This window comes from Ischnura elegans, chromosome 8 (assembly GCF_921293095.1).
Source record: "Ischnura elegans chromosome 8, ioIscEleg1.1, whole genome shotgun sequence".
Classification (NCBI taxonomy): Eukaryota; Metazoa; Arthropoda; class Insecta; order Odonata; family Coenagrionidae; genus Ischnura; species Ischnura elegans.
This window is the reverse complement of record NC_060253.1, coordinates 114,622,153-114,634,284: the sequence shown is the minus strand read 5'-3', so window position 1 is coordinate 114,634,284 and position 12,132 is coordinate 114,622,153. Positions and strand designations below refer to the sequence as shown.

At 38.3% G+C, this 12,132-nt stretch overlaps 1 protein-coding gene across 4 annotated transcripts in view; it reads left to right on the top strand.

The window, feature by feature from the left end:
• LOC124164342 (protein kintoun) overlaps positions 1-8,648 on the top strand; it is a 103,409-nt gene extending 94,761 nt beyond the window's left edge. For 3 of the 4 annotated variants that reach the window (XM_046541622.1, XM_046541626.1, XM_046541625.1), the window contains exons 5-6: positions 2,738-3,018; positions 7,182-8,648. In XM_046541622.1, coding sequence (XP_046397578.1) covers positions 2,738-3,018; positions 7,182-7,476 — 576 coding nt within the window. In that variant the 3' untranslated portion in view covers positions 7,477-8,648. The remainder of the gene's footprint in view (positions 1-2,737; positions 3,019-7,181) is intronic. The other variant, XM_046541623.1, reaches the window with a different exon arrangement.
• Positions 8,649-12,132: the final 3,484 nt, after the last annotated feature.

Sequence of the window (12,132 nt, the reverse complement as noted above, 5' to 3'; positions counted from 1 at the left end):
TCGTGTTTCACCCTTCCCTCTTTCTCCACCACTGACCTTTTTCTGCCTACCTGCTTCAAAGTTCCCCATTTCTGGAGGTCAACTGCTGCATGAGTCATCTATTGGTCCCAAAGGTATCTAATAATGACTTTCCGCAATTGATATTACACCTTTATTGTGTTGAATTATTAGTAATGTGGGTGTAATTTTAAAAAGAATGAGACCAAAGGCGATGTATTTCTTACTTTATTTAAGCATTTTACGCAATGAAATAAATATCAAAATACTACGGAGACTTAGAATTCTGGCAAAACTCGATATCCTCACAGCTGAGCTTCTCGGAAGTTGATGCAGTATTTTTTTCGGAAAGCATATATCAAGTTACAATTTATGAGTTGTGCTATAAATCTCTATTGTCACAGTCACAGACAAAGGGATATTTTCTTAAGATATTTGGTTTCTCCCTGCTAGCAATTCGAATTCATCTGCTTATTTCGTGAGAACTTCCATAGATGGACTGAAAATAATTGAAGAAAATCCGGTAGGGAAGCACATGTATTTTGCAAAACGCCTCGGATTGTCCGCTAGCACTTGACAGCAAGAGTGGGGAAAGCGAGCTACCTGTTGAAAATAAGAAGTTGGATGAAGCCAAGTATCAGATGGGCATGCCACTGAAATGGCGTTTGGTAGATAAGAATGTATACATCAGACAGAAATCCATTGTAGCAGTGTAAATGCCGAGATGGCATGCAATCATTTTTTCGCGAGGTGTTGTGTCCCTTTAGAATATTTGAAAGAGACGTTAGTTGAATCAACTATATGCCCAATTGTTTCCATAAAATTAAAATATTCCATTAATCAGCTAAATTCCTGTTTGAATCCTTTAAAGGAAATCATAATTACTCGCCAAAATCTTGTGTTTCCTGCTGCATAGGCAACCAAGTCTATCGTTCCCGCATTGATCGTTTTTCCGCTTTCATCGTTCGCTGCTCCTGGTCCCAAATTAAGTCCCATAAAGACATTGTAATTTTTTCCCGCATCCATCCTTCCCCGAAGTATCGTTTTCCCGCATTGATCGTTTGAAGATCGCGGTCCTATCGTATAGCTTTCCCGCATCCATCATTTGACAAAAATGAGACGAAGTGTTTACAAGGTGTTATTTGTTGATAATAATGACAGACAGTTTGAATCTTCCCCAGGAGATTGAAATACTATATGGAGAAGCTGAGAGCTGTGGGATAGTTACATTAGTGCATTTTCTAAGATCCGCTATCCCCCTCCATTCAGCACTCGCCTCCCCCCCTCTGAAGCTTTCCTCTTCTCCGAAACAAAAAAAAAGGTCCCAGCTCGTGCAGGGATCGTATTATGAAGACCTTACAATTAGCTTCAAATAAAATATCAAGTTACACGAGAACAATAGAATCGTGTTTCATGCCTCTCCGATTCTCGCCCACTGAATTTTTTCAGCCTATGAATCACCTACTAGCCCAAAAGGTGTCTAACAATGAATTTCGGCAATTGGAATTATACTTTTATTAGATAGAAATATTAGTAATGTGCACGTAATTCAAAAAAGAATGATACCAAACGCGACGTATTTCTAATGTTATTTAAGCATTTTAAGCAAGGAAATAGTTAGAATAATACGATGGTGATTTCTGGCAGATCTGATATCCTCACAGCTGATTGTGAGCTTCTCGGCATCAAAAACGGGGCATCAGGTTACAATTTACAAGTTATGCAACAAGTCTCACTTGTCAGAGTTGCTAACGAAGCGATGTCTTCTCAGAGTATTTTGTTTCTTCCTATTAGCAATCCGAATTCATCTGCTCATCTGGCACTATACTCATTAGAAAATCGATGATCGAGGATAGATCGAGGTTCCACTTTATTCGAAATTCAAGGTATTCCAATATTTGAGCAATGATTTAATATTCGAATTCGATATTCGAGTTCGAGAAATCTGCTAATCGACCCATCTCTAATATTGTATATAAATAAATTATAAATTGTATATGGCTTCTATATAGTGCATATGTGTATTTACATATATATATTTAATAATACAATAGTAAGTAAGTCACTAGCACTAAATAAAAAAAACTTGTAAAAGGAAAACTCACACATGAAAAATAGTTTCTGTAGCTTTCAAAGCCTTTGGCCTCTTTCTCAATGTTTACCGAATGACTGGAAGCAGGAGCAAGGGAGAGAGGGAAGAGGAGATGGGCGTAAGCAGATTCAACCCTAATGTGTGTTACATGCATGCCAATTCAAGGGTGTGGGGGTTGAGGTCAGAGTCAGTGGGGGAGGGAGGGGGATGCAATGACTGAAACAATCATTGAAGAGCAAGTGGTGGGACAAAGAAAGACAAATGTGTGGGGGGATGATGGACAGCGGGAGGAAGGATAATTATTTATTCTGAGGTTAGGGAGGGTGGTGCATGGGCTTGCATAGAAAGCAGGCAGAAGTCACAGTGAAGAAGGTAAATGATGCTGGTCGAAGTACAGGTGGTGGTTGGACAGATCGGGAGGCATTTAAGTTTGGGGAGAAAAGAGGCTGGGGGTGGAGAAAATATCTTACCGATTCATGGCAGTTTAAATGGAATAATTTTTTTGTGACTGATGTGCACCTTTGTGAGCCTGGATATATTTTCATTGTGCTCGACAAATTATTTTGTATTTTCTCTACTGACGAATCTGATACCTACACTGTTGTTAGGCCTGTGAAGAATAAATTACTTTTATTATTATTATTATAGATGACGTCAAAGCAAGTGAAGGGGATATTGAAGAGGTCTCGAAGGGATTGCCTGGGGAGGAGTTTGTCCGAGTCGAGTGGTGGGGAGGAGTATAGCTGGATTGGCTCTACTCAGCACTTGTCTTCTGTCAATTCATCACTTACGGACATCAACCGATTCCCATTGGGAGAGAGTGTTAAGGAAGAGGCAGAGGAATATGATGAAGATGAGGAGGATGAGGAAGAAGAAAAAGTGAAGAAAATTGTTCGTTTTAGTGATGTCATCTCCAAGCAAACATTTCGGTGAGTTAATTTGTTCCAATATGTATTCATAGGCTCCTTTGAGAATATTTGTATACTGTAAGTCGCCATGGCTCTCTCGTCCAAAGGAGTATGGGGAAAGTCGCGCAGAAAAAGGAAGAACTAACATGTCAGAAGAGTGGCACTTTAATTGTTACTTCATTTGCGTACCCATGCCGACTGTCCCAAGGAGCCGTCGTCCCTCTCGTCAACGCTTCTGTTATTGGATCGGGTGCATGGCAAGATCCCTTTCACAGCATGTCTTACCTTACGTTGCAGGGGTTGGGAGGTTGGGAACGAAAAGGAAGCGCTGACTTTGGATGGGAATGGAAACGAGGCAAGGAATACGACAGCCACCTCAGGATAGATTGCTCCGAGTAGATTTATTCATTATTTTTGGTAATTATCATGTGGAGAGGGAAAAAAAGCAGGAAGTGATTAAAATGGCAGAGAAATGAGTTTGTGGTCAGGGAGAAACTCAGAATGAGATGTGAGATGAGAAGTGTTTGAAGGGCTGGCTGCATTGGGACAATGATGATTGTTGCCACCCTGGGGGCTTCTTCTGTAGCTATTGGGCTCAAATTGGGATGACATCAATGATTAAGCCACAGAAAGGTTAATGTTTGGGAGACCAATAAGTGACTGCTTGTACTGTCCACAAGTACCTAATGGCTCACTTCCTCAGGATCAGTTCATTTCCACCTCGCCATCGCTACAATACAATATAGCCCATCAATTACGTGAGGTGTTTTGGGATTATTGGACCCTGCCCTCTGCTCCCCTAGTGAGATATAGTGAGGTTTGGCTCGATCCCCTCCCTCTAATCTCATAGTAGTAGTTGTAGGAGAATTAAGCGTTAGGGTGAGTCGACGGTGTTTGGGTCACTCTGCCCTCTCATCTCACGTGACATTGTTCAAAATGCATTTTTTCAGTGTAAACACATTAATCTATGCTTTGTTGTGTTGGGTTTATGAAAAAAAGCGTATTGTTTTATTATTTTTATTTAAGATTAGTTAAGACTAGTATTTAACATTACTAAAAGCATAGTCTAGAATAACTTTTTACACTATTTCTTGTGGAAAAAAAATTACTTGATACATGTCCCCCCACCCCCACATGAGATTAGGTGATAGGGAGGGCGTGACCTCCCTATCACCTAATCCTCCCCTAAAGGCCTGCGTAATTAATCCATGTCTGCATAACCATTTGAAGATCCAGCAGCTTGCTGAATGTGGTAATCTTCATTCAGAAATACAAAATAACTGCCCTATCTGAGTGGCACAGTGTTGCGATGACTTGACTTTTTTTCTCTTACTAATGCTTAACTTCTTTTCTTTGTGTGCCTTGCTGTATTGTTCTATAAAATCTGTATATCAGGGTTCATGCCAGTCAGGGAAATGTGTGGGAAAAACTTGAGGGGAGGGGTTAAAAGACAAAAATCAAGGTTGAATGCAAGAAGCATCAATGCGTTTGAGTGGTTAGGTGAGTATATTGTTATTAGAGAGAAAAGGAAGGGGCCTGATCTATTTTCGAAGGAGTGCGTCTCAGCATTCTCATACTTTCTACAATTAAGTTAGCTCAGTGTTATCTCATTGCTTGTTACTTCCGCATTGCCGTAAGGCTAGCATGCTCTCAAGATATCTTATGGGATATTGCGCGTAATTACAGTTAAAGGCATTATAAGTACCTAAATTAGTCACCACAGAGAATTCACTGTTATTTAAATATCAATGCAGGAGAAGAAAATAGACTGTGGCATTCATGGGTTAGTTTATGAGGTATAAACCTTGACTTATAGGCTATAATGTGACTTAATAGGTGGGCGAACATGATGTAACAGCTCGTTTTTATGGGAATGTGTTCACCAAATAAACAGATTTTGTCATTAATTGAGACTCTCACCCCAAACTTTAGTGCTCAAATCATGAAATATAGTTAAATAATTGCAAATTAAACAAAATATGGATGCATTCATGAAGAAACAACATTTTTGTTCTTTAAAAATCGGTAATGTTTTTTCTGAATTATTATATTTTTTGCTATCATATGGGTTACTATGCTTCCAAAGTTTTTACATATGATCTTTAAATTCGGAGGTGGTGCCTGTGGATGCTTGGGATACCTGAGGATGCATGTAGAGTGAATGCAAATATGTCTGTGCAACACACGCTGTGCGAATACTCAATTGAAAGAATGGGATACTCCTCTTCCTGTGTGAAGCACTTTTATTTTGCCCTCGGCGCGTGCGTCACGCGACCATCTGCACTGCACTCCGTCACCACCCACCCACCCCTGCCCCTGTGTCACTCCAACCTAGCCTCACACACCACCCCTTGCACCAACTCCATCCAGAGTGCCATCTCACCCAGCAATTGCCCCTTTCCTCTATTATATGTATGTATCTATTTTCACTGCCCTTTTTGTATTCAAAAAGGTACCAAAGATTTGAGTCAAAAGTAATGATGAATCCTCGGTAGCGTTTTCAAGTTGTATTTCAGAGGTAAGTCTATTTCTTGTTTATAATTGGTTTGTCATCAGATCAATTTTTCTGCCCTGCTCAAGTTTGTATGATAATCTATCCCTCAATCTCTTTCATACTTATTTTTTCTCGGTTTATTTGTGTCTGTCTTTCATCCTTTCCTTGAATATTTTATTTGCTTGTTTAGTACTTTGCTGCTAATCCTCATTCTAGCAATTTATTTGATCACCTCATACACCTACTTCTCTTTTTTTGTGTCATGTGGTAATTCGTTTTTTATTGCAGTTTTCATTCATTTGAAGCAAGACATTTTATTGAATAGATTTGTACACCAAATTATATGCTAATATAGTTGATGGTTTCCTGAGGATTTTTACTTGACATATCGTTGGTAGCTATATTAATCAATCCAATAAAGATATTTTTTTTAAATCCTCTTTAAGTTCAAGGTGAAAAAAGGAAAAGTAACCTGCTACGGTTAAATGTTGACACTAACACACCTGTGGCTAAGATTGGGGTGGGCTCTATCCTCACCTATCAAAAGTGAACTTCAGGTTGAATCTCTGATTGATTGAGACACAGTTAAGGTTTCTTTTCTACATATTAAGGCCTTATTGCAACCCTGGAACAGTTCAATTAATTCCCTGACAAAAATCATTGTGAGACAACCACTTTAGTTTATTTACCCTCACCGTTGCTGTGTGTTAACTTCCTTCCTCCTAGGAATCATCCAGTGCAGTGGCCGAGCGAAGGGGGGTGGGGGGGGGGGGGGATAAAAGGGTTGGGGGATAAAACCCCTCAGAGCTGAGAGAAATTTTTAAGTTTAATCCACTTTATGTAATTTGGTTGATATTACTTATAGATAGAGATCCTTTAAATTCACGAAATGCGATATTACAAAATAAAACGAAATAACGCAAAATATTGTGAAATCTGTAAATAAAACGAAATTTTGCCTTTGCATATCTTAAGGGAATTTGCAAAAAATTCACTGAAATGATTCATAATTGATTAAAGCCTTCATTGTATAATGCTGCTGATGTCCATTCCCTTCATCTCATTGCGATTCAAAGGCCAATTGCCTTATTTTGTCTCACGTATGTTGAATTCGCGTAATATCCCGCACTATTTTGATGTCTCCGCCAGAATTTGCCGTTATATTAATCACCGTCTCTCTTCTCGATTCACATTTATCAATCCTCAAATTTTCAGAAACATCTAGAGTGGCGTGCTTTCTCACATGAAGAATTAGATCTTCGGAATCGATAATGTGCTGAAAAGGCTGCTTTCAGACAAGACGACTTTTTGCCGGTTGCTGTTCACGGCACAGTGCTGTGAAATGCAGAGAGTCTTCTCATCTGAAAGGGCCCTGAATTTAAGGAACGTGCCGTGAACGGCGGCCGGCAAAAAGTCGTTGTGTGGATTATGGGAAGTCCGCTTCCCATAATCCACCAAAGGAGTGCATTCTGATGGAGAAGCCATAGTCAGTCCACATTGTTCAATCCCCATACCCGCTAACCTACACAGTAAGTGTTTTGTCACTGGTACTGAGAAGTGGTGCCAAATTTTACCACCATTGGAGACACTTTTTTTCACTGCTGGAAAAGGTCATCAAGTTTAATTTGAGATTGTGGTGTGGCTTTTTATTGGTATGGATTTGAGTGAAAGATATTCAAAAAATTTTCAGGTCAAATGCAAGTATTCTTGGGCAAAGGAAGAAGAATCAGAGGAAGTTAAAGAACAAGAAGCGTGCTGCCGAGAGGAGAGCCAGTGAAAGTGAAAATTCCGTTGAGGAGGGGGAATCGGAGAAGGGGAATGCACCAACTCATCACGCTCAGTCCAGTGAAGTGCCAAATGCTGCAGGCTGTGTGAGGCTCAAGTGTCAAGGCTCCAAGAAGAAAGGTTGCAAAGGGAGAAAAACTGCAAACACCTCTCCAACGTATGAATTCAAAAGCGATCTCATTTTTCAGCTTGAGATGTGATCCACTTGATTGTTGATGGCTGTTAGGTGAAGTAGAGATGTCACTTGTAGATGGCGCTCAAATTCTAAATAAATTGGTGGGACAGGGTAAGGGTATTATAAAATTAAATAGTGTCCTTATTCCATTTAATCTAATTCATTTCCTAGAATGTCAAATTTGAGGTGCTGTGTTTGGTGCAATTTGTCAGATTAGTACAAATATATATTATGTAAGAACTTTCATTGTGTGGATATAAGTTTTGTCTAGTTATTCCATAGCACACCCTCACATAATTACTTAGGAAAGTTTTTCTTTGTTATTTCTCTCAGCAAAAATAAATATTATTTAGTTTTTGGCTGCTGACATGTTGCAAAGAAAACTTGCCCAGTGATTTCTTTTAGTTAACTAGTCACCCCAGACGGTACTTGGCTCATGGCAAAGTGTTCACCAGAATTTTCAAGACATTTTTTTGTCTGCAATTGGTTGTCGTGTGTTGATCAATGTCATATCTAGTTTTTTCTCCAATTTCAAGTTAATTTAAAGTTTCATTTCTTGTTTTGATAAAATGTCTTTAAAGTGGTAGAATATTTGTGGGTTAAGTTTTGGGTGCTCAAAAGTATTTTAAAAGTAATGCATGTAGCATAGTGAATTATGCATAGCGTGCAAAAAATCTAAGTACATACATAAATTTGTCAAAAATAAGGGGCATAATTATCCTGTATGTTCTGATGCATGTATTGTTGTATTAATTGAATAACCATGTAATTTTTGTTGATGCGAGCATGAAAACCTTAGTCTGCCCAATGTTCACAATCTGCTAAAGATTTCTGTTAATGGAAGTCGTGTGGATCATTGGTTTTGTTTTGGCTTCAACAGTGATCATTTTATGTACTCAATTTATTTTTAACTAGTCTTGTAATGTTTTCATGTTTAACTACACTTTTTTTCCTTGTTATAACATTTTTTTTCTCATGTTATTTCCTCTGTTCAGTGTAAAGTTTGGTTGTTATGTAATGGTGCGAAAGTATACATTTAGGTTCCACAAATTATTATATTATATTTCTGATAATACTTGACTGTATAATAGTTACAAATTCATAATCTACCATTTGAATCTGTGAATTATTTTAATTTGTCAATTCCAGTGATACCTACAAAATGTCCTTCTGTGATAATAAATTCCAATGCTGTTACTTCTGTCCATCTTTATTTCTGCAGTTTATTTTTACTACTGGATGCAGCCTGTTGGACTTTATACGAATACTCTCTGCTCCATGCCAAAGTGGCACATGTCCAATTTCCCCATGGGGCCGGAGCCTGAAACCCCCTTTACACTACTCATGTACCGACCTCAGTCGGAACTACTTGCGCGTTTACATGTCTCGTTACCATTGTTACTCAGTGCTGCCCTCAATGTTGATTTTTGTCTGTGGATAACTATCGACGAGACTGCGCGAGGAAATCGAAATTCAGGAAATTAAGTAGGAAAAGGATATAAACATTTTCATGTGCTAACACTTACACTAGACCAGTGTCTGTAAAACTTTTATGAATGTAGGATTCATTAAGAGAATATGTCCAAAATTTAACTACATTCATGCATTAACATATTCAATGCGGGCCCGATTTTCATTGAAGTCCTCAAATACGGCCTTCAAAGTAAGAAAGAAAAATAGAGGGAGATTTCCGCGCCATAACTTCCGTTCAAATACTGCTGTTTACAAACAGCGTTCATGGGTCGAAAGAGAGAAGCTTGCTGATGAAGGCCATGCACACGATCATCGGAAGACTCGGAAGTGGATATTAGTGACGTACGTACGGAGGGAGAGAAGAGGGTGGGCTCGTGGCCCGACCGGCAGAGGACGTCACTTGACGTACTCCGCAACTCGGCTTGGACGGGACCACGTCAATTGACGTGCTCTGCGCTGAATGTATTGAGGACAGTAGATACATTGCTCTGGTACATTCCAAATTAGAATATACTCTGCTGTTAACTGGTCACAAATTATTATAATAGAGACTCAATCCGGCTTGAACGTGTCCCATAGAAATACCTCAGATCTAATTATTACAAAGTTGGGAATCTCACTGTCTGATTACAGCACTTCATATCTTATATCTCTTGTAAATTTAAAAACCGTTACACGACAGACGACCTTCTAACGATTTCCTATTCCTCTACAAAATTATTAATTCCTATGTAGATTGTTCTTTCATTGGTAAATTTAATGAACCACATCATTGTTCTTGAAATCCTCACCCACTTATTGTTAATTAACTTAGAACAAATTATGCCTTCAACTTCCAATGATGAGGTAAATCTTAAAGTAGACTGAACTGTCTCTGAAACCTTGAATCGAGACTAGGATTCTTCACGAGAATAAGTAAAAAATGTTACAATATTCAGGCATTAAGGACAGTACATATTGTTCTAATTATGTATTAAACCAGAATAGGCTTAGGTTAATAAACTACATACAAGTGTCAGTTTCTCCATATCTTTATTTAAATTTAACAGTTCTTTGTGGCAAAGTTGATCGTGCAATCCAGTATATAACGGTTTTAATTGGTTTATATTATATGTCTGTTAGTTACTTTCCATCATCTGTGAATTTTAATGTAAGAATATCGTTAATTGGTCAATCCGTAAATAAATCAATAAAACTGGTTTTGTGTAGTACATTCACTATCATTTGTTAAATAGAACAAAACATAAAAAGAACTTTTTCCTCATCTTCTTCCATTGCCTGCTCAATACTTTCTACTAATGGAGGTGTACTTAAATGAAGCTGGTGACACCTACACTACCAACTTAAGTACAGAGCCAACTTAAGTAGTCACTTAAGTTACTAGTGTAGACCCGGCAATACGGCATACCATCTCCGGCATACGGCTCGCTAGCTTAGAAGGCATTGTTAGAATACATCGCGTATATTTATGGTCTACAGGTAACTTCCATCATTTAAGTTACCTGTAGACTACAGCCTTACATCGGTTAAGTTACCAGTAGACTTGAAATATCCCAAATGTATACGTCTACAATTTTTTGTGTGCTCTCAGGGATGTATAGCTTTTAAAATTCCCGGTTGTATGAGAGCATCACGAGGGAAAAAAAGTTCCTGAACAGGCCGCTTTCAGTCGCCAATGAGCATAATTTTCCCCCCACCGAACCATTTTTTTTACGCGCCCTCTTTGCATATTGTGTTTTTTAACTGTCTCTCATGCGATACCCATTGTACTGTGTGCTAGTGCTATTTAAACGAGTGATGTCAACAAATCAGCAATTCAGATGATTTAGGTAAGTAATTTATTTATTCCATAAATGCTTAATTTTTTATTTTGCAGACAGCACTCGTGTTATTTATATTTTATAGCGTTGGAAAAAGGTCTAGCTCCGGCCTTGCTAGTGACACCTATGACTTTCGTATGCCATGGAAAATTATAGGAAAAAATCATAACTACTTATAAAATTTATAATTTAGAAAAAAATAGAGGATTGAATTAAAGTAATTTTAAAATTAAAGTTGCTGTATAACAATCAATTTTATTTCATTCATAAACTAAGTGGTAAAAAACGTTCATGCAATTGTGTATGGACGTACTTGTGGCCTGTCTGACCACTTTGGCCTCTGTGTGCATGTTGATTTTGACACTCTTATCCCCAAGCCTCCCAATTGTTCTATCTCTCATTCATCTTCCCCCTACTCCAGCAGCTTCTACAAAAGATATATTACCGAGCAGAATATAGCAACTTTCCAAGAAACATTATATTCACATGATTGGTCTGAAATGTATATGTAGTTTGATGTCCTTTGATGATAGTTTTCAGTATTTCTATTCTACTTTTCAACATTACTTCGACATTTGTTTTCCTTTAGTCCTGAAGAAGGTGAAAAATCCTTTACTTTCCAAGCGTAAAAAGTCATGGATTACTGATGAAATTAGACGTCTGTCAAGTGAGATGAAGGAGGCTGCCATTCACCACAAACATAAAACTGAAGTGTCAGATCGATTAGAGTACTTGGCGCTTAAGAAAAGATACCGTAAAATTCTTCAAACAGCAAAAAAATCCTTCAACAATCAAAGAATAGTAAATGCTGACAATAAATCAAAAGAAATTTGGAAAATCATCAAAGAATCCAAAGCTCACCACAATCAACATTGCATCCTTCAATTACAAGACTCTAAAGGGGAACTGATCTCTGATTATACTACCATGTCATCCAATCTCAATGATTTTTTCCTGTCTCAGTCGGATCCCACAATCCCATGCAATTCCCCTAACTACTCTGTAACCCAATCGCCAAGCAACTCGTTGTACCTGCTTCCTTGTACTGAATCTGAACTGACCAATATTGTTAACAAATTGCCTAATAAAAATAGTCATGGATTAGATGGTATCCCCGGGAGAGTTGTAAAAAGATCTATCCTTGTCATTAAGGATCAAGTCCTATTCCTCGTTAATGAATCTTTAAGGCTGGGAGTTTTCCCTGACTCTCTGAAGACTGCCAAAGTTGTTCCTCTCTACAAAGGCAAAGGAAGCAAACAGGATATGAATTCATACCGTCCGATTTCCTTGTTAAACCAGCTCAGTAAAATTTTTGAGAAGGTCTTTTACAACCGTCTGGTATCATACCTTGAGTCATTTAGTCTCTTGTCCCCTTCTCAGAATGGGTT